The sequence below is a fragment of the Callospermophilus lateralis genome, unplaced genomic scaffold, assembly GCF_048772815.1.
Source record: "Callospermophilus lateralis isolate mCalLat2 unplaced genomic scaffold, mCalLat2.hap1 Scaffold_530, whole genome shotgun sequence".
Lineage (NCBI taxonomy): Eukaryota > Metazoa > Chordata > Mammalia > Rodentia > Sciuridae > Callospermophilus > Callospermophilus lateralis.
Window position 1 is genome coordinate 772,162 of NW_027514463.1, and position 24,459 is coordinate 796,620.

Consider the following 24,459-nt stretch of genomic DNA (forward strand, 5'->3'; position numbering starts at 1 on the left):
CCAATTTTTAAAATTGTGTCTATACTAGATTCATATGTCATTCACTTCCACTGGCCGAAGGCAATATCAACAATTTAAAATAAAAACAAATCGGAAAATTGCCTATTGAAAAATGACTTTCTGCCATTCTGATTCACAATTTGCTTTTGCAATTTCCTGAGCCAGAGATAGTCTTGGGATTTAAGTATGTAATAGTATGGAAATTCATCCGCATGTCTACATGACGTCTCTGTGTGTATTTGTTTTGCAGGGTTACTATGAATGAAAAAGACAATTACATGAATGCAGAAAATCTGGAGATCATGTTTGGGCCCACCCTGATGTGGTCCCCTGAGGACAGCACTCTCACCACCCTCCATGACATGCAGTACCAAAAGCTGATTGTGCAAATTTTAATAGAAAACGAACATGTTTTGTTCTAATCCATCAGGGACATGAGCTGAATGGTCCCAGCCCTATCCAAGCTGATAGAGCTAAATAAATAAACATTTCTCACACTTGATTTTCTTTTCAAACAAGTGACAGAGTTTCCTGGACCACAGTGGATTGCAGAGTCTAGTACTGTGTCTCATAGACACGTCCTCCTCCACATGAGAACAAGGGTGAGGGCGAGAAAAGCCCCTGGCCTTGGGTCAATTGCCATGCCTTGTATGTATGTCTGTTTTTCTGGAAGAGTGATTAATAAATCTTTCTTTAACTTATTAAAAAATGTAACTTTTAAGCTTCAGTCTTATCAGTAACAAAAGGGAACTTAATTCATAAAGGTACTTGATACAGTTATACATTTTCCACTTACAAAAGAGAAGACAATTCTATATGTTAAATGTTAAATGAAACCTATATTGTAAGATGTATTTTTATTTTAGCTGCAAGAATGTTATTTTATTTTAACAAACAGAACTCAATGCAGTACATTGATTATTACCCTGTGTTTCTTGTGTTCTTGCTGTGATACCCGGAAGAAGTTGACCGCAAATGCAGTATTACCTTGACATACCTCTGTCCTTATCAATGCTTTTCAGTGAAATTTCACCTGCCACATGTGTTCATGCTTTTGATAGTTTTTGCTCTTAAGCACTGGCATTCTGCTATCGTGTAGTGTAGGTTTATAGCAATTATAGGATGGCCTGAAGCATCCCCAGATTTTCTTCCCATAAAAAAATTGTGAATTCCCAAAGTATGTTTTGAAATTGGTCATGGTCATTTCATTATGTGTGTATAGCCTCGAACATGCAGAATGTGGCTGTTTCACATAAAACAATTTGAGGACACAGGATGTTATCTGGACCATGTAAACAGTTAGCCCTTGGCTTCTTTCCTCTTTGGCCAAACTTTTAGTACTCATACCTTAATAAAAAGTTGAAATTTTTTTGTCACATTTTGGTATTGATGCAAAGTGAACCTGAAGAATAACCGTCAATTATTTGTATTTTTGTTTTATAAACAAAACTATTTTTAAAGTAAGAATAAATAGGTTGATTTTTGCCAGCTATATCTTCCTCCTTGAGAAAAGTAACCCTGTTGGGAAAAATTTCATATGATTTTATTTCTATAGTTCCATCCTATTGGTTATATGGATCTTTAGCATGAGCCTTTCCCACCAAGATTTCTATATTTTGTAACATAGGTGAAATATTTAAAACATCAAAAACTGTAAATCTAGATTTGTTTTTTAAATCCAACTGCCATGTATTTCCCTCTGATTGTCTGAGGTGATTCATGTAATTATTCACAAGTCTCCTTTTGGAGTGGCCAGAAGAGAATCACTGTGTGTTATGTGGCGTGAAAGGAGGAGCAGAGTGTGTTGTCCTGGGGAGTCCTCAGGGCCCTGCTGATGGACAGATGGGCTCTATTTGCACCTAGGGGTCAATATAGCTTGGCCTGGTCCCTGCTATTGGTGTTCCTCTCAACTGTACAGATTTGTTTGTTGTAGCTTATGTACTTCTTGATACTGTCAAAAAGTTATATGGAAATGGTTTTATTTTGTAAAGTGAACAATACTTTGTAATTTATGATAGTGTAAATGGAAGGACAAAGCATTACATGTATTAAATTCTTCTATCATTCTGGTGTATTTTCAGGGACGTGGTATCTGGGAGAGGCTGGGGGAAATTTTTCAAAACCTTGTTCTCATATATTTGGTGATAGATTTTTTCTATCATTAACAACCCATGGGAGAAAGCAGAAGTGGCTCATAGAGTCCCCACCTGGCTGACCCACTCCTCCCCAGCTTCCTTTTTCTCACCCGCTTCCAGGTTCAGATCCCACTGCTCCACCTTCCCTTTCTAGAAGGCTCCGTTGCACTTCTGCCCTGCAAAGAGAGGTAGAGTTTAGAAAGAACTGCCCTACATCATTTAGGAGAGAAGAACAAGAATTTTGAAATCAGAAAGACCCTCGCTGGAATTCTTGATCTTCCTGTTACCAGCTGCAGATGATCTTGGAAATGAGTTTGCTCATCTGACAAATTGGGGATAACATTGTGATCCTCACATATTATCAATAATAGTTATTCCTCATTATTATTTTAAGAGTCATGACTTAGAATGGGGAAGAATATAACATGGGGGCAGGCATGAAAGAAGCACGAGAAGAAAAGGATTTGTCCAAGGTTAAATCCAAGTCTAAGGGATATTACAACATGCTCTATAAAATACAGTGAGGCTCACTCTATCCGGTGTGCTTCCAACACTTGATCCCTCTGCTTCTCTTTAGTATGAAGCCTGCTTACCCACACCTGCCTCCCCACAATTTTGACATGGCTCACTTTACTTGGTCTGAAATTCCTGCTATTATAATATCTTTGATAGTTAGACGGTAAAGGAGGCAGCACCGTTCCCAGGAATCCACTTTGGAACTGTCCACCACTGAGTTTTGGGGGTCAGGGGGGATGGAGGAGACCATTATTCTCTCCTGTTAACACAAACTGATATTTCAGATTTCCTGGTCATGACAGGGGTGCTGTAAAAGAGGATAGTCTACAACAAAGAATGAAATTATGGCATTTGCCAGTAAATGGATGGAAATGGAGACTATCAAGCTAATAAGCCAGTCCCCCAAAAACAAAGACCAGATATTCTCTATGTGGATGATAACACACAATAAATAAGGGGTGAGAGGGAAAAATAGAAGTTCATTGGAGCCAGCCATGGTGGCGCAAGTCTGTAATCCCAGCAGCTCGAGAGACTGAGACAGGAGGATCATGAGTTCAAAGCCAACCTCAGCAATGGCAAGGCACTAAGCAACTCAGTGAGACTCTGTCTCTAAATAAAATATAAAATAGGGCTGGGGATGTGGCTCAGTGGTCGAGGGCCCCTGAGTTTAATCCCCAATACAGAAGAAGAAGGAGGAGAAGGAGGAAGGAGGAGGAGGAAGAGAAAGAGGAAGGAGGAGGAGAAGGAAAAGTTGTTCATTGGATTAGACAACGGAGAATGAAGGGAAGTGGGATGGGAAAAGGAAAGTCAGTAGAATGAACTGGACATTACTTTCTATGTTCATATATGAATACACAACCAGTGTAACTCCACATCATGTAGAACCACAAGAGTGGGATCTTAGATTATGCTCCATGTATAAACAATATGTCAAAATACACTCTACTGTCACATATATCTAAAAAAACAATTTTTTTTTAAAAAATGGGGGCTGGTAAAGGATTTAAGGAGAGCAGCCTAGAAGGGCAAATGAAGGTGAAGAAGAGACAGTGTAAAGGGCATTGGAAAGAAACACCATGGAAGTGAAGGGCTGCTGGGCTGTCTTGACCCCACTGACAACCAAATCCATGGCTTATACATGCCCAGCTTTCATCAAGTCCCAGAGTATAGTCTTTCATTTTTAAAATACAGCATTTGTTCATTTTCAACAAATATTTGTAAAACATTTATTAATGGGCCAGGAACTGAATACTTAGAGTCAAGGAAAAGGCTTATCTTATGGGAAGAATTAAAAAATAAGTTTGATCTGGCTAGAGAGAGGAAACTGGTCATGTTAAAGGTTTTTAACTCTAACATAAGGGGAATGGGAGCTCCTAAGGTTTTCTTTTTAAATAAACTTTCAGTTATGGAATGGGTTTATATTTAGTTCTTATGTAGCCCCTTAACAAAATTCCCTTGTTATGGTTTGGATGTGAGGTGTTCCCCAGAAGCTCACATTTGAGACAACACAAGAAGGTTCAAAGGAGAAATTATTGGGTTGTGAGAGTCTTAACCCATCAGTGAATTAATCCCCTGATAGGGATTAAGTGAATGGTAACTGAAATGGTGGGGTGTGGTTGGAGGAGGTGGGAATTGAGGACATAGGTATTGGGTATATATTTGTATCTGGCAAATGGAGACCTCTTTCTCTGCCTCTGATCACCATGTGAGCTGCTTCCCTCTGCCACACTCTTCTGCCATGATGTTCTGCCTCACCTCAAGCCCCGAGGAATGGAGCCACCTTTCTATGGACTAAGACCTCCAAAACTACGAGCCCTCAAATAAACTTTTCCTCCTTTAAAAGTGGTCTGGTCAGATCTTTTAGTCACAGAAGCACAAAAGCTGAATAAAATCCTACACGGCCTCAGTATATCTACCAAGACTAAGAAAACAGCTGGCACACTACCACTTGCTAAAGCCCAGACTTTGTTCAAATTCCATGGGTATTTCTGTTAATGTCTTTTTTGTGTTCCAGGACACAACCCAGGCCACCACATTGCACTTAGCACTAATGGGTGATATGGGACAGATGATACAACCTGAGCTACACTGTTAAAAGATGACTTACTTGATGTGTAAGCAGGTAGGGAGCGGTGAGGGCAGATGCAGGGGGTCACACATTCATTGGGATGGAGAAAAGAACTTGATATTAAAGTGATTTTAGAGGTAATCAGAATTTACTGATTTACTGATAAAAACCTATGAAATTTTTATGGGTCAGCAGGCTCACAATTTTGGAATGGTCAAGGTGAACCCTCCCCACCTCATGAAAAAATCCCAATGTGGCAAGTTCAATATATGCTAATATCTCATGTAGATTCTACTTCTTAAGCTCAATTATTGACTTTTAATAATGGGACAATCATTAACCTTATAAGAATCAGTAGGCCTATCAGAAAAGTTTTGCTGCACATAAAATAAAACTCTAATCTAAAAGACTTAAGCAATGAGGACATTTATTATCTCAACAAGAATTCCAAATGTAGTGGCCAGGAGTGGTGGTGCATGCCTATAATCCCAGCTACTCAGGAGGCTAAGGCAGGAGGATTGCAAGTGTAAGACCAGCCCAGGAAACTTAGTGAGAACCTATCTCAAAATTTAAAAATGTTTAAGAAGAGCTGTGACAGAGAAATGGAGATATAGCTCAGTGGTAGAGCACTTGCTTAAGCATTTTCAAGGTCCTGGGTTTGATCTGTAGCACCACCCAAAAGAAAAAAAGATGGAAAAAGAGGCTGGGTATTGTAGGTCAGTGGCACAGCACACATTCTGGGTTCAATACCCAGTACTATAAAAGGGGGGAGGGGAGAGGGAGGGGGAGAGGGAAAGCTATAGAGTTGGTATAACCAGAGCATAAAGTGTGAGGGTACAGGAAGTAGAATGAGATTAAATGATCAGTACTAGGTGAGAGAATAAGGAACCCATGTACAAAGCAAAAGGATAGACTTTGAACAGACTTAAAAAGATCTATCACATGGCACCTGAAGGGAGAGAGGGAGAGGGAGAGAGGGAGAAGTAGAGGGAGAGAGGGAGAGAGAGAGAGGTGGGGAGGTGGAAAGAGATAGGGGGGAGATATCTCCACTTGCCAAATACAAATATATACCCAAAAGCCATGCCCCCAATGCTCCATTTCCTCCAGCCACACCCCACCTGCCTCCAGTTACTGCTCAATTAAACCCATCAGATGCTTAATTCACTGATGGGTTGAGACTTTTCACAACCCAATCCTATTTCCTCTAAACTTTCTTGTATTGTCTCACACCTAAGCTTTAGGGGAGACACCTCACATCTAAACCATAACATTCTGCCCCTGGCCCCCAAAAGCTTAGGACAATCTCACAATGCAAAATTCATTTTGTCCATTTCCAAGAGTCCCCATAGTTTCAACAATTCCACAATTGGTCAAAAGTTCAAGACCAAGCTTCGGAAGCTTGCACCAAGAGTTCTTGTAAAAATCAAAAGCAATTTACAAGTATCCAATATATAAAGATACAGAGTAAATATTTACTTTTACAAAAAATCGGGGCATAGAAAGCACGGATGTGACCAAAGCAAGACTGAAACCCAGCATAGCAAACAAGGCTTATAGCTCCAAGTCCAGCACTGCGTGTACATGGCATGGTGATGGTCTGTCCAAAGGTCTGTGTAGCTCCATGCCTATGGCCTTGTTGGTTGCAACACAAGTGGCCATTCTGATTGCTTGTCTCTACTCAATTCCTGCAGGTTTTCTAGGACAATGTTCCTGTTAACTAGCATTTTTAATCTTGGGTCTCTCTACTGCAGCTTCAGCTTCCTCCTCACATCTCCACACAGCACCCCCTCAGGGATTCCATTCCTGCTGCACCTTGCCCTCTCAGGCCTTCCTTTGAAATCTTGGTGTCTCCATGACTCCCTCGCTCCAGTATCCTGCATTCCTACAGAACCAGCACCACATGGTTGATGCCAAGGTCTGCTGTCATCTGGAGCAACAGTCAAGCCTTCAGGGCACCCTGCTGCAGCTACCTCTGAGTATCTCTGTAGCTGATCATGTTGAAAAACCCTCCTAGGCCCCCTGTGCAAGAAGGATTATCCACTGGTCTCTTCTCAAGAGAATTTTTATTTTACTTCCTTGAGCCTGAGATGGATATGGTCTTGCCAGTCCTGAGATGGCCTCAAGCCATCTTTCTTATTGTCTCTAGGCAAAAGTCTTCAGGATTTCTTTAGTGGCAGTAATGTCTTTAACAACTGCAACTTCCTTAGCCCCAGTTTTACTCCTGCCTTTCAAGTCCAAATCTTTCAAATCTTTCTGCTCTGCTTTGTGCTCCTGAATATCATGATAAACTTGGCTAAAAGCCACCAGCAACACACATGCCACACTTCCTGAGTGTTATGCTGCCTAAACATTTCTTCTGCCAGATTAAAAACAAAATCCAGTGCTTTTAAAATCAGCCTCACAAAAAGTTTCAGGACACGGACATAATGCAGACTACTTCTCAGACAGATCATAACACAAAGAGCTACACAAGCCCTTTGGACAGACCGTCACCATGCCATGTTATGCCAATAGAGTGCTCCTTCTCTAAACCCCCTTGAGCTCTGTTTTCACTGTCAACAGTCCTATTGGCATTCTGGTCTTCTGAGCTCCCACCAGAATCAGCCATTAAGCTCCACTTACAACAATCTAAAGCATTTTCATTTGTTCTGCCATACATATCAAAATTCTTCCAAAAAGTCTCAAAAAATTCCAAATGCTTATGAACCACATGGTCAGGTTAATCATAGCAATAACCCCTCTCCCGGTACCAATTTCTGTATTGGTCAGCTTTTTCACTGCTGTGACTAAAAATTCTGACCAGAACAATTATAAGAGAGGAAGAGTTTGTTTGAGGGCTCACAGTTTCAGAGGTCTTAATCCATAGAATGCCAACTTCATTCCTCATGGCAGAAGAATGTGGCAGAGGGAAGCAGCTCACATGGCTATCAGAAGGCAGACAGAGGTCTCCACTTGTCAGATACAAATATATACCCTGTATCTATGCCCCCAATTTCCACCTCCTCTAACCACACCCCATCATTTCAGTTACCACTCAGTTAATCCCTATCAGGGGATTAATTCACTGATTGGGCTAAGACTCTCACAATCCAATCTCCTTTAAACTTTTTTGCATTGTCTCACATGTGAGCTTCTGGGGGATAGCTCACATCCAAACCATAACATCCATTTAGAGAATATAAAGACCCAATTTTCTAGTTTGATCACAGTTTACACAGAAAATGGTAGTGAAAAACCAGCCTCTATCTCAGAGCAAAGCCTGTCTAAGGAAGGGACATGACCTTAGTCCTTGGAAAGACCCACAGAGCACTCCTAAGCACATTCCCACCCTGCTGAGTTGTTTATCTACAAATAACAGGAGAGATCTGCTGCACCAGGTATCCCTGACTCAGTCAGGCTAGGTGAGGATCCATAGCAGCCCCCTAGCAGCCACCAATCAGCATGAGACAGGGAAATACCTGGGATGCCAGATAACCCTACCAGTGGTTTATGGTGGTTGATAACGAGTTGGGAAACCATGTAGTTCAGCACGTACACCCCTCTTGGCTTAAACCAATCAGTTCAAAAGAATACCCCTTTTGTACTGACCAATCACCCCTACCCAACTTGTTCCCAGCAGTGAATGTGCTAATCATGTTTTAGAGTTGTTATTTGATTTTCCCGTGGCTTGGGATGATTTGCTAAGAGATGCTATGATGTATGTGAAGTCCCTGCCCTCTCCAAAGAATGTATAAAACTGCTGCAAACCCTGGGCTTGGGGCCTCTCAGCGTCACCAGTTGCTGTGTGTATGCACAGAGGACCGAGCTAGCTTGCAATAAACACCTCTTTGCTGCTTGCATGGATCTTGGGTCTCTGGTGGTCTTTGGGGGTCCCGAATTCGAGCATAACAGTAGCCTGATTTGGTTAGAATTTGGTGCAATGTAGACAGGAGAAGGTCAGTGCTAGGTCTTGTTTAGATCCCAGTTTAGAGGATATTAGCAGATTACTGCCCAATGAGCTTTGGAAGCCAAGTCACCCTTTTGTCATGCAGAGGAATTTGGCAGAAAGACAGCATTGTATCCCTACAAGAACCCAGGATTTAAAGCCCCAAGACCTGACTCAGTCACAGATCAAGGCTTTTAAACGTTTCTGAGCTTCAGTTTCTCTCTTTTGAAACATGAAAAGTAATGCTCTCCTGCCTGCTCAACCCACCAAGCTTATGGGATTAACCCTTAAGCCAGATGAGCCAGAGCAGAGTACTATCAGGATTCACTTTTAGACTTCACAGCATGACTCTCTTCCCCCACCCTCAGGATCTTCTGTCCATTCTCTTTATAATGCAGAAGACTTTTGGTGCCTCCAAAAACACTTCTTGCCCTACTTTCTCCTAGGTGATCACATCCACTCTGGCTTCTGTCAACAAATCTGAATTATCCACAAGATCCCATAAGCTACCTAATGCCCTGAAACAAATCTCTTCTGCTTAAACTTACCCGTGATCTCGTACTCCTAGGTCAAGGTCAATGTGCCTTTGACTCTACCATTCAGTTCCATAAAACCTTCACATCCACTGTGCTAGCATTGCATTAGAAGATTTTTGAAATACAGATTAATTAAAGGACTTCATCCCATTTTCCTTTATTTATCCCCATTCCTTGACCCAATTTACAGCATTACTACATAAGTTCAATATATCATGTTTTAAAGAAGTGGTATCTTATTCTATTGTGATTCTACAGCCTAATTTTGAAAAGAATCCATATTGATATATAGAGATCTACTTCATCCACCTTAACTGATCTGAAATGTTTTGTTTATTAATTTATCCTTTTGACTACTAGTAGGTATTAGAATCATCTCATTATTTTTCAGTGATACCAACATTTGCATGGATGTATTCATTAGAATAAGTCATTCATTGCTAGATCACAGAGCTTCACAACATCCGCCTTATCAGATGAAAGCTCCTAATGCTCCACATCTTCATCAGCTCTTGGCATCACCAGTTTAAATATTTTTGCTCAAGAATGATCTATTTTTCTTTGAGTGCACATTTCATTGATTACCACTAATGAAACATCTTTTATGGTTTAACAGCAACTTAATTATCTTTTATGAATTGGTCATTCATAACTTTTACCTTTTCTCTATTGAGCTATTTCCTCTATGCCTACTAATTAGTTGGAGTGGGGGCTGTTTTGTTTTGTTTTATGGGGTAGGAGATCGAACCCAGGGTCTCATTCATGCTAGCCAATCACTCTACCACTGAGGTACATCGCGAGCCCTACTGTAGTTCCTTGTAAATTCCAAACTATTTCTTTACAGTCATGTGCAATGTACGTATTTTCTTCCAGTATCCATGGTCAATCATTTTCTTTATAAACATTGTGCTTTATATATCTTATTTATACAATTAATCTGAACACTCAAATCATAAAGCTATTCCTTATATTTTTTGTAAGGTTTCCACACTTTTCACATTTATGCCTGGAATTATGAAGCAAAGTAGGAATTAGTGTCATTTATTGAAAAGACCAGTGCTTTCCAATATTGTAGCCAGAAAAACATGGCTGTTGAGTACTTGAAATGTGATTTGTCTAAAACCAGATGTATGGTTAAGTACAGATACACACTGGACTTCCAAGACCTGGTACCCAAAACATCAAATATGCCTATAATTTTACAGTGATTTACATGTTGAAATAATATTTTGAATATTTGGTGTTAAATTATATTGTGAAAATTTATTTCACATGTTGCCTTTTACTTTTTGAAATGTAGGCTATTAGAAAAATGTTAATTACAAATGTGACTCACACATTATGTTTCTATTGGATAGCTCAGGAATAGATCATTTTTCCCCAAAGTGAGGGGGCTCTCTTTGTCATAAATGGAAATTACATAATTTCATGGGTCTGTTTCTGGACTCTCTGATCTGTTGAGAGATCACACTGTCTTAAATGTAATGACTTTATAGAGAGTCTTAATATCAAATTGCCATTCTTGTGTGTTTTCTTCAATACTTTCCTTTTTCTTAGTTACTTGCCCACATGAATTTAAGACCACCTCATCTAGATTTACCATCCCCTCCCCCAAACAAGACCTACCAGGATTTTAATTAAAATAGCACTTGATTTTAATTTGGGCAGAATGGACGTTTGAATCCACAACCATGGTTTTAGTTTTCCATAGTTCTTCTTTTATTTGGGTCTCCTTTTTCACTCATCAATAGCATGTGATGATTTCTTGCTCACAATGTATGCTCATCTCTTAAAATATTTATTACTAGATACTTGATCATTTTGTTGCTATTGTGAACAGATTATTTCTAATACAATTCTAAAGGATTGTTACAGATATCAGGAATTCTGTTAATTTATATATATTAATCTTTTATCCAACAACCTTGCTGAACAAGCTTATTTTAACATTTTATCTTTAGATCATCTCACATTCCTACACAACCCAATTGTGGACCACTTTGTCCCTTTCTTTCCAATGCTCCTGCCTCTTTTCTTCTTCTTAGCTTACCATGGTGGTTAGGACCCCCAGACATGACAGTAGTCAGCCTCACCTTTCCTCTGAGACTTGAATGAGAATATACCTAAAATGCCAGTTAAACGATGTGGGCTTTAACCACACCCTCATGGTTCTCAGGCTTGGTATGTGTCAAAATCACCTGGAAAACTAAAACAAGCACAGATTCCAGGTTCATTGAAAAAAGAACAAGCCTGGACCTCTGCGTTTTTGCCAAATTTCTCAAGTGATTCTGCTATACACCATAGAACGAGAACTGCTGTTCTTCAAGAACACACTTTATAGTAGGAAAGTATGTCTCTTGAGAGTTTGACTAAATGTTTTTTTCTAAAATCTCTTAAGATAATCTCGAGATGACATTTTCTCCTTTACCCTGTTAACACAGTATATTACATAAGTAGATTTTGTCCTGTCAAGTCACTGTTAAACTCCTAGAAAATATTTCACCCTGTTATACGTAGCATGCTTTTTTAAAAAATAATTACCTATCTAGCTCTTTCTTTCCATTTAATTTTTAAATATTCCATCAGCACTGGGGATGTAGCTAAGTGACAGAGCCCTTGCCAGCATGCCTCTTGTCTTGAGTTGGATCTCCAGCAGTGAAAAAAAATGAGAAATTACATCAAGCTTCACATATGTAATTGGTTTATGACTGCAGAGGTGCATGGCTTTCTCTATTTTTGCTTTCTCTGAAAGAGTTTAAATAAGATTGGTAAAGTATCCAGTACTTGGTTCAGCTACAAGTGTCAAAAAACCCAAATTGTGATATATTAAACAGAACAGAAGCTTATCTCTCTCTCATGTAAAATTCCAAAGCAGGTGGTGGGGGCTGATGGGGCAGCTCCAACAACACCAGGGACCAGGTTATTCTGTGGGATGGTAGCTCTGGAGATCACCCGCCTATGGGTCCCCACACACCACACTGTCTCCTTCTATGGCCTGCGATTAATTCTCTTTGCCTTCCAGATTCCGGCACTTCCACCCCCTGCCAACATCCATTTCTGCTACAACCTCCCAGCCTGGATTGGGTTTTCTTCACACCTAAGCCTTCTGGGACTCCACAGTCACACCTGCACTCCACACCAGCAAGTAGAGGGCCCTCACTCCCACCTCTGCCCCCTGCTCATTCCACCAGTAGGCCCTGTGCCTTTAGAGTCTTCTAGGCCTCAGTCAGGTATCTCCCTCTGAATCCCCCATCCTCAAGGACACACATTGAGCTCTCAGAGGGGCTCTGAGGAACCCCAATCGTGGGCTCCCTTCACTGAAGAGCCATGGCACTCAAAAGAAATCTCTCTCAAATGCTATCATATTTCTTGCTCACTCTTCTACTTTTCTTCTTATACACTCTCAAGATGGAGGATGAAGCAAAGATCCCCAAAATAGTGTTCATACTCTCTCAGCATCTCTTTCACAGTTGGGCTGGTATCTATTACCTCGCTCTCTGGGGCCTTAGCTGAAACTTGACCACCACCAGAAAAGTCTCATTTAAACCCCTGTAATGAGGATATATTATTAATGGAGATAGGTTATCCTGAAAATCAGAGACAAGTTGACTTTTTAAATAAATATTCAACAGAATTGCAGATTCACTTGATAAATTACTATCTACTATCAAAGGCTATCAGATCACTCGATCATTCCAGAATTCATTTCAGAAAAACGGAAAGTAACATAATGCCTATTAACATTGGACTTATTAAATCACTTATGATATTGCACATGGCAGATACTATTCAATCATTTAAAAAATATTTTTCTAGACTTATTAACTTAGGAGTGGTTCCCTATTTTAATAATGAAAGAACATGCAGATGATGATTCTGTTCTTGTTTTTAAAAGCGCTATCCAGTGCTTCTGCTTCTTGCAATGTGAAGAAAGCAATAAGCTAATACAGCCATCCTGATAGGTCAGAGATAGAATATGGGGAAAGGACCAACCCTTAGAGCTCTCACTCCACCAGGGCCCTTACAACACTCTCACCTGATGCCCCTTTCTGTGAGGGGAAACTGGACCATCCTGTTGTTAAATGGAGGAAGCCCAGACAACCACAAGGGGAATTCAAGACCACGAAGGGAAAAGTTCCCAATCCTGGGCATGCACAATAGCCCATGGGACTTATAAGAAGTTAACTTGCTGCTAGTTAACTTATTAGTATTGCAGTGTGCTCACCTTCTGTGCATTTTCCAGGGAAAAACAGAAACTTACTTATGGGCAATAGAAAAGAAATTATATAAAATAAAGCTGTCAATAAAGGTGTCAATCAATCCCAGATCCAGCCAGGGGAGAAGGCAGAGAACTAACACCACCCAATAAAAGCCAGCTTCACAGTGTAAACAGGGCCCTGAGCAATTTGGTAGCTCAAGACACTTAGCTCTCTCTGAGTATTACCTTCATTTTGAGTAAATTTCTACCTTGTCTGCCAACTTCTTCCATCTTGCTCAATTCTTTGTTCTAGGCACCAAAAACCTGGATCTGGGACCCTCTGGGACCACTGCCCTTGCAATGGTAATATTCCTTGACCCTTTCGTTCCTTCTGCATACCACAAGCAGACCATCAGCAAAAGCCTATTTGCTTTCTAAACTTCAGAACATGCAGGTGTTTCTTGACTTCATTGGGTTATGTCCCAATTAGTCTATCATTTTTGGGCTCAGCGAGTACCAGGGATTGAACTCAGGGGCACTCTAGATGTGGCACTGAACCACATCCCCAGCCCTATTTTGTATTTTATTTAGACAGGGTCTTACTGAGTTGCTTAGTGCCTCACTTTTGCTGAGGCTGGCTTTGAATTTGCAATCCTCCTGCCTCAGCCTTCAGAGCCCTTGGGATTACAGACAGCCACCACCCCGCCGGCTAGTCTATCATACCTTGAAAATATAAGTGGAAAGTGAACTTAATCCTCCTGACCTACCCAATACAGCACCTTAGCAACACAGTACTTTCCCTTATAATTGTGGGGTGACAAGGAAATGCAGCTTGCTATGGCGACCCAGCATCAGGAGAGAGGCTGTTCTGTATAACACCAGCCTGGGAAAAGATACAAATTAAATACAGGTTCTACTGAATGGTTATCATTTTTGTACCATTGTAAAGTCAAAACATTTTAAATTGAACCATCATAAGTTAAGACCATCTATATTCACAACCATTCCACTTTCACTGTCTCCACTGACTGTTACCCATTTGCTCCAAATCACCATCATCTCTCCTCAGATACATGTAACACCCTCTTAATTCAGTTCCTTAACTCTTCCTGGGTTAGTCAGATTTCTGTCACTGTGACAAAATAACTGAGAAAGTCAATTGAAAAGAGGAAAGAGTTATCTTGGATCATGGTTTCAAAGGTTCCAGCTCATGGTCACTTGACCCTGTCACTTTGGAACTTTGTTTAGTGAGACAGAACATCATGGTGGGGGGCATGTGGTGAATCAGGGCTGCTCACTTCATGGCAGCAAGAAACAGAAAGAAAGTGGGCATGGCCAGTACAAAATATACCCTCCAAAGTCACACCCCTACTTCTTCCAACTTGACTTCACCTCCTAAACTTTCTGCTATCTACCAGAAGCACCACCAGCTGGAGACAAAGACTTCAACAAATGAGCCTTTGGAGAACATTTCAGATCCAAACTACCCCTCATTCTGCCCCTAAGAGTTGATTTCAACAGTGAGTAAAGGGATTATCTTAAAACTTATCAGATTTGATAGCCTAACACCCTCTACTAATTGTTCATCTTCCTCATAATGAAAGTCAAAGTCTTTATAGTAGTGCACAAGACCTACATGCATGACTTCTCCAGATTCCCATAAATTCTCTGACTTCTTCTCCTACTACTTTGGCCCATAATCACTGCATTTCAGATTCATTTCAGATCCTTCTGTGGCTTTGCAAATATGCTAAGCACACATTTGCTTTGGGGGGGGGGGGCCCTGGCCATTCCTCTGTCTTCTGCCTGGAATACTCTTCTCCCATTTATAAGAATGCCTACTCTTATGGTTTAGACATGACATGTCCCCTCAAAACTCACGTGTGAGTTTAGAGGTGAAATAACTGGGCTATGAGAATCTTAACCTAATCAGGGAATTAAACCCCAGGTGGGTCACTGTGGGCATGCATGCCTATAGGGTTTGTAGTTTGTCCTTGTTGAGCAAAGTTCTTCTCCCTTTCTCCCTCCTTCCCTCCCATTTCTGGTGCTACCATGTCCCCAGCTGCTTTCCTCCACCACAACCTTTCCATCTGATGGTTTGCTTCCTCTCAGGCAGACAGCAATGAAGTCAGCCATCTATGGACTGAGACTCTGAAACAGGGACCCTTCTCAAAGTGCCTAGTAAAGAGGCATTTGGCCAGAAACCCAGATGGGTATGTTACTGGTTTGGACATGGAACTGCCCTACGTTGCTTTTTTTTTTTTTTTTTTTTTTTAGTAGGGCAAAGGTAAAAGTGACTGCTATGATTGGATGCTGAATGGTTTCCAAAGTCCCATATGTAAAATGCTTATTCCCCAGGGTGATGCTATTGGGAGGTAGTGGAATCTTGAGGAATGGGATCTATCCTTAGATCATTGGGGGCATGCCCCCTAGGGAGACTGTAAGACCCCCAACCCCTTCCTCTTCCTAGTCATGAGGCATTCTAACTCCATGTATAACTAAAAGTTTAGTTTTTAAAAGGCAATGAAATTTAGGACAGTACAAAATGTGAACACAGAAACAAAATTGCTAAAAAAAAAAAACCGGGACCTTTGGAAAGAGCTACAATCCAGGTAAACAAAGACCAGAAAAATGTTGCCTTTTGGAAAAAAAGAGTAGGTGGGTTTAAAAAATAGACTAGCCAAAGGAAATCAAACATGTGACTCACGCAACTTTGAGGTTTAAATTTATACGCCCCACTGGTAGGAGAAAACCTAAGTAGAAAAACCAACACAAGAAGGGGTCTGGACTCATGGTATTTCTAGGTTTTGAAAAAAGAGGGATGCATAATGATACAGACCACACAAAACTTCCGTGGGGGGAAAAATTAGCCCTGTCCACAGGGTAAGTTCACAGGGCTAGGGATATAGCTCAGTGGTAAAGTGCCCTTAGGTTCAATCCCCAGTACTACAAAAACAGATAAATAAATAAGCTCACATTAAAAAATCACAAGTGAGAAAGATATAAATAAGCAGATACAGTAAATTGTACAATTAACCGTCAAAAAAGAAAGTTTAGGAATAACAACTAAAACATTGTAGTAAGAAAAGTATATTCAAAATGACCAAAGAGATAACAAAAGAATAGACTATAAGAGCATGAAAACATAAAACAGGTGGAGTTGAAAATAGTGAATATAATTTTTTAAATAGTGAAATTAAATATTTAATTAACATATTAAACATAGGATTGACCTTTAGTGAAGAGGTAGATATGAGGAAATGAAACAGAAAGCAAGGTAGAGGAATGTAATCGAGGGAGTAAGCCAGTGAAGGAATAGGATGTAGGATATAAAAGAGAGAGAGGAGAAGGAGGAGGAGGAGGAGGAGGAGGAGGAGGAGGAGGAGGAGGAGGAGGAAGGGGATGGGGGAGAGGGAGGAGGAACAGCAGCACCTGGATGCAATTGTGTACACCTGTAATCCCAGCAGTTTAGGAGGCTGAGGCAGGAGGATTACAAATTCAAAGCCAGCTTCAGCAACTTAGTGAGGCCCTAAGCAACTCAGTGAGACCCTGTCTCAAAATAAAATATAAAAAAAGGGCTGGGGCTGGGCTGCGGCTGTGGCTCAGTGGTGGAGAGCTTGCTTCACAAGTGTGAGGCACTGGTTTGGATTCTTAGCACCACATAAAAACTATTTTAAGTGGGGGGAGCTGGGGATGTGGCTCAGTGGTTAAGCACCCCTTAGGTCAATCCCTGGTTTCCCCCCCCCCAAAAAAAAGAAAGAAAAAAAAGAAAAGAGGAACTCAAAATTGGAGGGGAAACATAGGGACTTTCTAGAATAAGGGGTAAAATGAGAACCCAGGAAGCGTCATGGATGCCACGCATGGTATGGAGGGCAAACAGTCCAGACAGGAACTGTGCAACCCAGGGGTCAGACACATGGACAACTTCCACTGCCATGCCTGCTGCTGCTCCACCTGATGATGTGCTCCACCAAAACAGGGAAGTCCACCAAGAAAGAGAAAGGCTCAAAATCCAGGATCCAACTGAAGGAGTTCACAGGCAGAAGATAGGCAGCAGGCCTGGGGCAGTCAGTCCACAGTGGAAGAGAAAGGAGGAGTCTAGGAGCCATGTCTCCAAAAAGATCAAAATGGAGCTCAGAGGTTATGGATGTCCTTGACCTTGCAGAAAAGTGAACCAATAAGCCTCTGGAAGGTATGGAAAGAATTAGAAATAGGGACAAAGATAAACTAATTGAAAGGAAAACAAGTTCATTGTCAATTCAGGAAAAGAAGCCAAGGAAGATAGTAAATGTCCATTTGTAGAGCACAATGTTTAGGCTGAACAATATTTGCATAGACACAATGATACAAACACAGAATAGTCAGTTAAACAAGAGCTGCAATATAATATTCTCTAGTGGGAATATGGGAGAGGGGAAGCAGATGTCAAGGTAGAGAAATAACTGAATCCTTAATGAACAGTAGGAAACTTCCAGGATGGCTAATACTGATCAATCAAAAGAAAGCATAAAACTCCTATTATTTTTTTAATATATTTTTTTAGTTTTAGATGGGCAAATACCTTTATTTTATTTACTCATTTTTATATGGTGCTGAGGATTGAACCCAGTACCTCACACATGTGATGCAAGTGCTCTACCACTGAGCTACAATCCCAGCCCCCTAAAATTCCTATTATTGACAAATATGGAGATCTATAAGTGCAGAAGTAAAAAGCCAAAATCATTGGAAGTACTGAATAAAGAGGTGGAGGGTAGGAATGAGGTAAGAAACCTCAGTAATTTTCTATAAACCATTTAATGACCCTTGACTTTAATTTATATACTTCTATCTCTTTAATGAAATTTTAAAAATTGAAAGACAAAAAAAAAAAAAAAAAAAAACAAGGCCACATTGTCTGAAACAGCAAAGATGTGACCCTCCTGTTCTTTCCCTCCTCAGGTGTCATTCAGTGATGCAGGTTATATATTGAGATGCCAGGAGTTAATGAAGCAGCACATACGAGACATATTCTCTGGCTTGTGCCCTCAGCCACAGTCCAGTAGTGACCTTATTTCTAAGGAGTGCGTCTTGCAATTTGTTAATCCTTTTCTTGGAGCATTGCATTCAAGCTTAACTGAGCACACTTCCTCCTTGAACTATAGGTAATGCAATTTGGGTGCTGAAGGATAAAGAGCATTGTTGAATCCCATACAAAAAACGTCTGTTTGATTAGATTTAGTCATTAAGCATGTTCCTGAAAACATATTCAGAACAAACTGTTGTATATTAAATATCCTACAGTAAATGTTGACATTATGTTCTTGGGGGCAGGGGACAATGCCTTTCAAGATTTTCTGCCATTACTTTCAAAGAGCATTTGGATAGATTTGATGGACAAAAATGACAGAATTTCCCAACACAGCCAATGAAAGAAGTTAGGCAAAGAAAAACAAACCTTTATTTACTGAGTGTTTATTATGGGCAAGTACTGTGCTAGACACCATATTAAATGTATTGTTGACTAATCCTGCCACCACCCAGAGGAGTGGATAGAATTCTCCCCACTTTACACACAAGGAAACCAGAGTCTGAAGATAACTAATTTTTCCAAAGCCACACAGCTAATAATTCAAACCAACCATCAAGTCTTTTCACAAGAAATGTACATAATTACAATTCCCATAGTTAATTTGAGCTTTGAATCCTCTGTGATTCCATAGGGCTTAATATTTAAGCCACCATAATGATTTCACATTGTTTTAAGTGGAAAACATAGAAAACAATGACCTATGTAGAATTTCTAAAGTATAGCTATCTCTTTGGATGTAAAAGCCTTGATACCAACAAATATTTACTGATCTGGTGATTAATTAAATGGCAATATGAAATTTAAAAAGCAATATCAGAAAAACACTCTATTATAGGGACAAAGTAACTCAAACCAAGTCAAAATAACTTTACCTCTTACGTCCTATAACCTTGGGGAAATTACTTCAGCTTTTTAAGATAAAAACGTAAGACTAATAGTATCTATCTCTCCAAGTGACCATTAAACGTGAAAACAGCTGCTCCATGTGGTGACACATGACTGTGATCCCAGTGACTCAGGAGGCTGAGGCGGGAGGATCGAAAGTTTGAGGACAGACTCAGCAATTTAGCAAAGGCCTGAGTAACTTAGTGAAATCCTGTCTCAAAATGAAAAATAGAAAGGGCTGGGGATGTAGCTCAGTGGTTAAGCACTCCTGGGTTCAGTCCCCATTATGAAAAATAAAGTGAAAAGGACCATAGTAAGAATTCAAAATATATTATTATTATAAAGGATATTTAGTTGCATCTGAAGCAGTTCTTCTTAATATGTAAACAAAATTACATCAAGTTCACAGCCTGAATGTTCACTACCCAAACTGTAATTGTGACATCTGCTGTGTTTGAACTGAACAGAGATGAGCTCCCCAAACTTTGCTGTGCCTCCCCTGACAGCCCATGGCTTGGGAAAGCAGTTATTCCTCAAGAATTCCCAGTGCTGGGAGTTTGACAATGGCCTTGATAAAGGTGAGGAAACCAAAGGATCACTTCCTGAATCATGTTACCCATTCATCAGATATCCCCTCTACCTGTACTCAGGTGATGTAAGGTGCTGATCCATCAACCAACCACAAAAGAGAAAATACAACCTGGTCAATGGAGCAGAACCAAACCCACACTTTGAAAAGGTAAATTACCAAAGGCAGAGAGCAGGTCATCTCTTCAAGGATCGAGGTTACCCCAGGCCTGACCTGGAGTCAGGTGACCAGCTAGAGAACACGGCCTTGGATGACAGCACATGACTTTTACTTACATCAACGTCTTTCTAAAGTAATAAAGTTGAATGATCTCTATTTCCTAAGAGAGCCCGGATGTCTTGTAGAGCCTCATTCCAGGATTTCATGTCTTCTGGTGGCTTACTCATTTGTTCCCAAGTTCATTATTTAATACAAATTCAGCAGCCGTCCTCTGGTATCACAGTATTCCACCCTATCTGTACCCCACCACCTGACTGCTTTTCCTTCAAAGGGTATTTCAAAATGATAGTGTTTTCCAATGTGCTAACAACAAAAACAAAATCTTACCAGATGCCTGGATCTAGCCACTGTACTCCTATGTCAGAACTAAAGAGAATCAAGTTATTATTACACAGAACGGCCATCTGAATTGCATGTTATTGCATTTCTTTTTGCAAGTCAGTCACATCAAAGCATTCATATCTATACATTCTGTAGAACCACTTTGACAGTTTTGAACACTACTATTGCTGGGCACCATGTCTGGTGAAATGGTGCTTTTGGAGAGACACACACCCTAGTCATGAGGCATGTCCCTGTGAAGCCAGTCTTCATGAGGTAAAGTGATGGCTCTGAAAATGATGAACTATGTGATTTTGGCAAAGTAACTTAAGTTTTTAGGATCTCAGTTTCTTGTTCTATAATAATGATACTGTCTATTTCAGAGGGCTATTAGGAGGATTAATCAAGTCAATATTTATATTGTATTTATTATGTTTATACAACTTACTATGGAACTGTATCTGGTACATAGGAAGTGTCATCAGATAAAATAGATGATCATTACACAAAAATGGAACTTATTTTCTAGTGAAATCAGATGATAAATAAATAAGGAAGCCCAAACACCAAGCAAACCAACTGCAATATAATTAAAACATGCTCATTTTTGTCAATGGAAGACTAGATTATTTGGGTAAATCTCCTAAAAACAATTGAACACAGAAAAAAATGCATTTTGTTAGCCTCCTGGAGCAAAAGGGAAAGAATTTTAAGCCCAGGACTCACCCACAATACAGGGATTAATTGAAAATTCTGCCCTCACTGAGTCAAGGTCCCCAAGGGGCATGATGACTTCCCCATGAGCAGAAGTACTGTATGCTTATCTCTCTATGGGTCTACAGGGACAGCGAAGTTACTTCGGCACAGAAAAGACCAGGGGTAGAGAGGACTTGTCCCTGGGAGGCGGTGACCATGAGACAATGTGTCCTGTTGCTTCCATCATCCAGAACACAAAACAAAACAAAAAAACCAAACCCTCAAATATAAAAGTAAAGTACTTCTGTCTGGCTGTTCCCCTAAACTCTTGAAAGATCTTTATAGATTAATTCAATTTTGTTGAAGGGCTTAAGTTTTTCTCATAAATAATTCTTTTGGGGAAAATAAGAAATACACAATGGCATTCAAGAACACCAAGAAATAGGACCCTATGAGTGGGAACTGGCAGAAGAAGAAAAGAAAGAGACCATTAAAGACTTCCCAATTTTTAAATTATCACATAGAAAATATAAAATAACTATGTTATCTGCTCTAATGCCATAATGTACTCCATTATTGTATTGTAAAAAATAAATTTAAGAAGAAAGAAAAAATAACTATGTTATGTTTAAAGAAGAAAACACAAGTTTAAAATATCTTCAAGGAATAGAAAAATGATTGTGAAATAAATATTTGAATTAAAACTAGACCAGAACATTTAGAAGAAAACTTTCAAAATGTTAAGGGAGAGACTTAATCACTGTTTTAGAAATAGCAAAAGAAAGCATTAATGAATTGCCATATAGATCAAAAGAAATTACCTAGAATTAATCACACTGGGTAAAAACTGGGAAATATAAGGTAACTTAAGAAGCTTGGTAGGGCACACTAAGAAAGTGCATCAAATGTTTAATTGCAATTCCAGAAAGAAGAGAGACTGAGGCACAGATAATATTTGAGAAGATAGTGACTGAATTTTTTCTAAAAGCAACAATCCCAAACACTCTAAAAATAAAAAGAAACCCAAATGGACATACATCACGGTGATACCGAAGAAACCCCAAGGCAAAAAGATAAATCTAAATAGAAACAGTTTTGTTTTGTTTTGATTTTTAAGGACAAATTACCTTCTAAAGAGAGGACAGGTTGACAGTTAACATCTCAACATAAAGAGAATAACTAGAAAATAGTGGAATAATATATACTGAAAGGAATGAAAGAAAATAACTGCCAACCTAAAATTCTATACACACAAAGACATCTTACCAGAATTGGGACAAAATGTCAGACAAAGCATCAAGAACTTACTATCAGCAGGCTCTTACTCAAGGAAAATCTAAAGGCTGTATTTCAGAGAGACATGTCCCCAGATAGAAAGTATAAGAAGTGAGAAGACCTAAGAGTGAATATAGAATAAAAACAAACCACTAATTAGATAAAACAATCTTAATTTAATAATTATACCATGAAAGTATAACATAGCTTGGTTGGGGGTGCAGAGAGTGGGGAAAAAATAAAAAACATTTCATTGAGGGTAACAGAGTTGGATGTGGCTGGGGGGCAGAGATTGGTGGAATCAAGAGGAATGAGGTGGAACTAATGAATTAGGTTGTGTAGCCAGGTCCAGGAGTGCATTCCTGTAATCCCAGAGGATCGGGAGGCTGAGGCAGGATCTCAAGTTCAAAACCAACCTCGGCAACAGTGAGGCACTAAGCAACTCAGACCTTGTCTCTAAATAAAATACAAATTAGAGCTGAGATGTGGCTCAGTGGTTGAGTGCCCCTGAGTTCAATCCTGGTAGCCAAAATAGTAAAAATCATTCTTATTATTATATTGTGTAGACCATGCAGAATGACATCATGTGGGCCTGTGTGTGTGTGCATGCCTGTGTGTATGTTTATATTTTGGTATAGGGAGGTTATGAAAAATTTTATAGATTAAAAAAGGTCCAAGCTGGGTATAGTGGCACACACACATAATCTCAGTAGCTAAGGAGGCTGAGGCAGGAGGATCATGAATTCAGAGCTAGCCTCAGCAATTTAGCAAGGCCCTGAGAAACTCAGCAAGAACTTTTTTTCTGTTTTAAAATTAAATTGCAGCTTTCTCAGGTAAACCTTTAAGTGAATAAAATTAAATTAAAACAGAAAAAAAGTCTTCCATATTCAAATCAGCAACACATTTTTGAAAAGCAAAGAGGACAAGACAAAAATATTAACAAATGTAAGCCATGTCCAGTATGAGCATATTTAAATACTGCAACTAACTGAAAATTTTGTTCGATCTGTGGTTAAATCATAGAGATAGGTATTATCTCACTGAAATAGGAATCTGGAGGTAAGTGATTCCACGGTTCTTTCAGGGGCTTTCTGTCATTATCTAGGACCAAGATACTTTCCACATTCCCATGCCCTCATCCGTAGCATATTGTCTTTTATTCACATGCCTGTGGCCTCCCTGTTGCAATATGCCTCACTATTGCAATAAGGCTGCTGCAACACCAGAGATTACATACTAACACTGTGATTAAATGCAAGAATCAAGCACATAACAGCACCCGCTTGTCAACAGCAAGTTGGTTAATAATGTTATAGCCTTTTAACTAAGGGCGCCTGAAATTCCCCAACATTTTTCCCGAGTGTGAATCAGCCCCCTGTGAGTCACAAAACTTGGGATTCCCGGACCCAGGTAGCGATGGACAGAGGCGGGGTAGAAATCCGGGTAGGGGCAAAGGGAGAGCTGTCGCAGCATTTATTCAAAGAGCCCACCTCCAGTCTCGGTCTCCAGTTCTCAAGCCTCCACCATTTATTACCAAGTAGGAGTGGGTCCAGCAAGCGGTGCAGCACAGCGACCAGATCCAATCTCGTCCCCTTGGCGCCACCCTTGTGGAGTCTGATTGGAGAAAAGCTGTGCTGCACCGCTTGCTGGACCCACTCCTACTTGGTAATAAATCCAATCTCGTCCCCTGAAGGGCGGGAACGCGAAGTGCCTACCTGCACCTGTGGCAGAGGTGACCGCCTCCTGTTTTTCCCCCCTCCCGCTGCTGCTGGGTTCTGGTTTCTCCAATCACTTGGCAAATAACCAGAAGGTGGGCAGATGTCTTTTCACGTTCCTACCAAAGCGTAGGAAGGCTTAATGCGCCAGAGCGAGCAGCTGGGGTCCCACCTCTGGGGCGCTTCCCGAGCGGTTCTATCCAGGAAGAGGGACTTGCCTTAGAATGTAAAGCTACTTAATCAGGCGAGGCTGCTTGGTTCTTCACCTGGGGCAAAGAATCCGACAGTCCCTCAGACCCGACTGAGCCAG

The 24,459-nt window shown here is 40.2% G+C and overlaps 1 protein-coding gene across 8 annotated transcripts in view; it reads left to right on the plus strand.

The window, feature by feature from the left end:
• LOC143389277 (beta-chimaerin) overlaps positions 1-422 on the plus strand; it is a 103,952-nt gene extending 103,530 nt beyond the window's left edge. For all 8 annotated transcript variants that reach the window (XM_076842436.1, XM_076842435.1, XM_076842438.1 and 5 more), the window contains one exon: positions 251-422. In XM_076842436.1, the coding sequence (XP_076698551.1) occupies positions 251-422 (172 nt within the window). The remainder of the gene's footprint in view (positions 1-250) is intronic.
• The last annotated feature ends 24,037 nt before the right edge of the window (positions 423-24,459 follow it).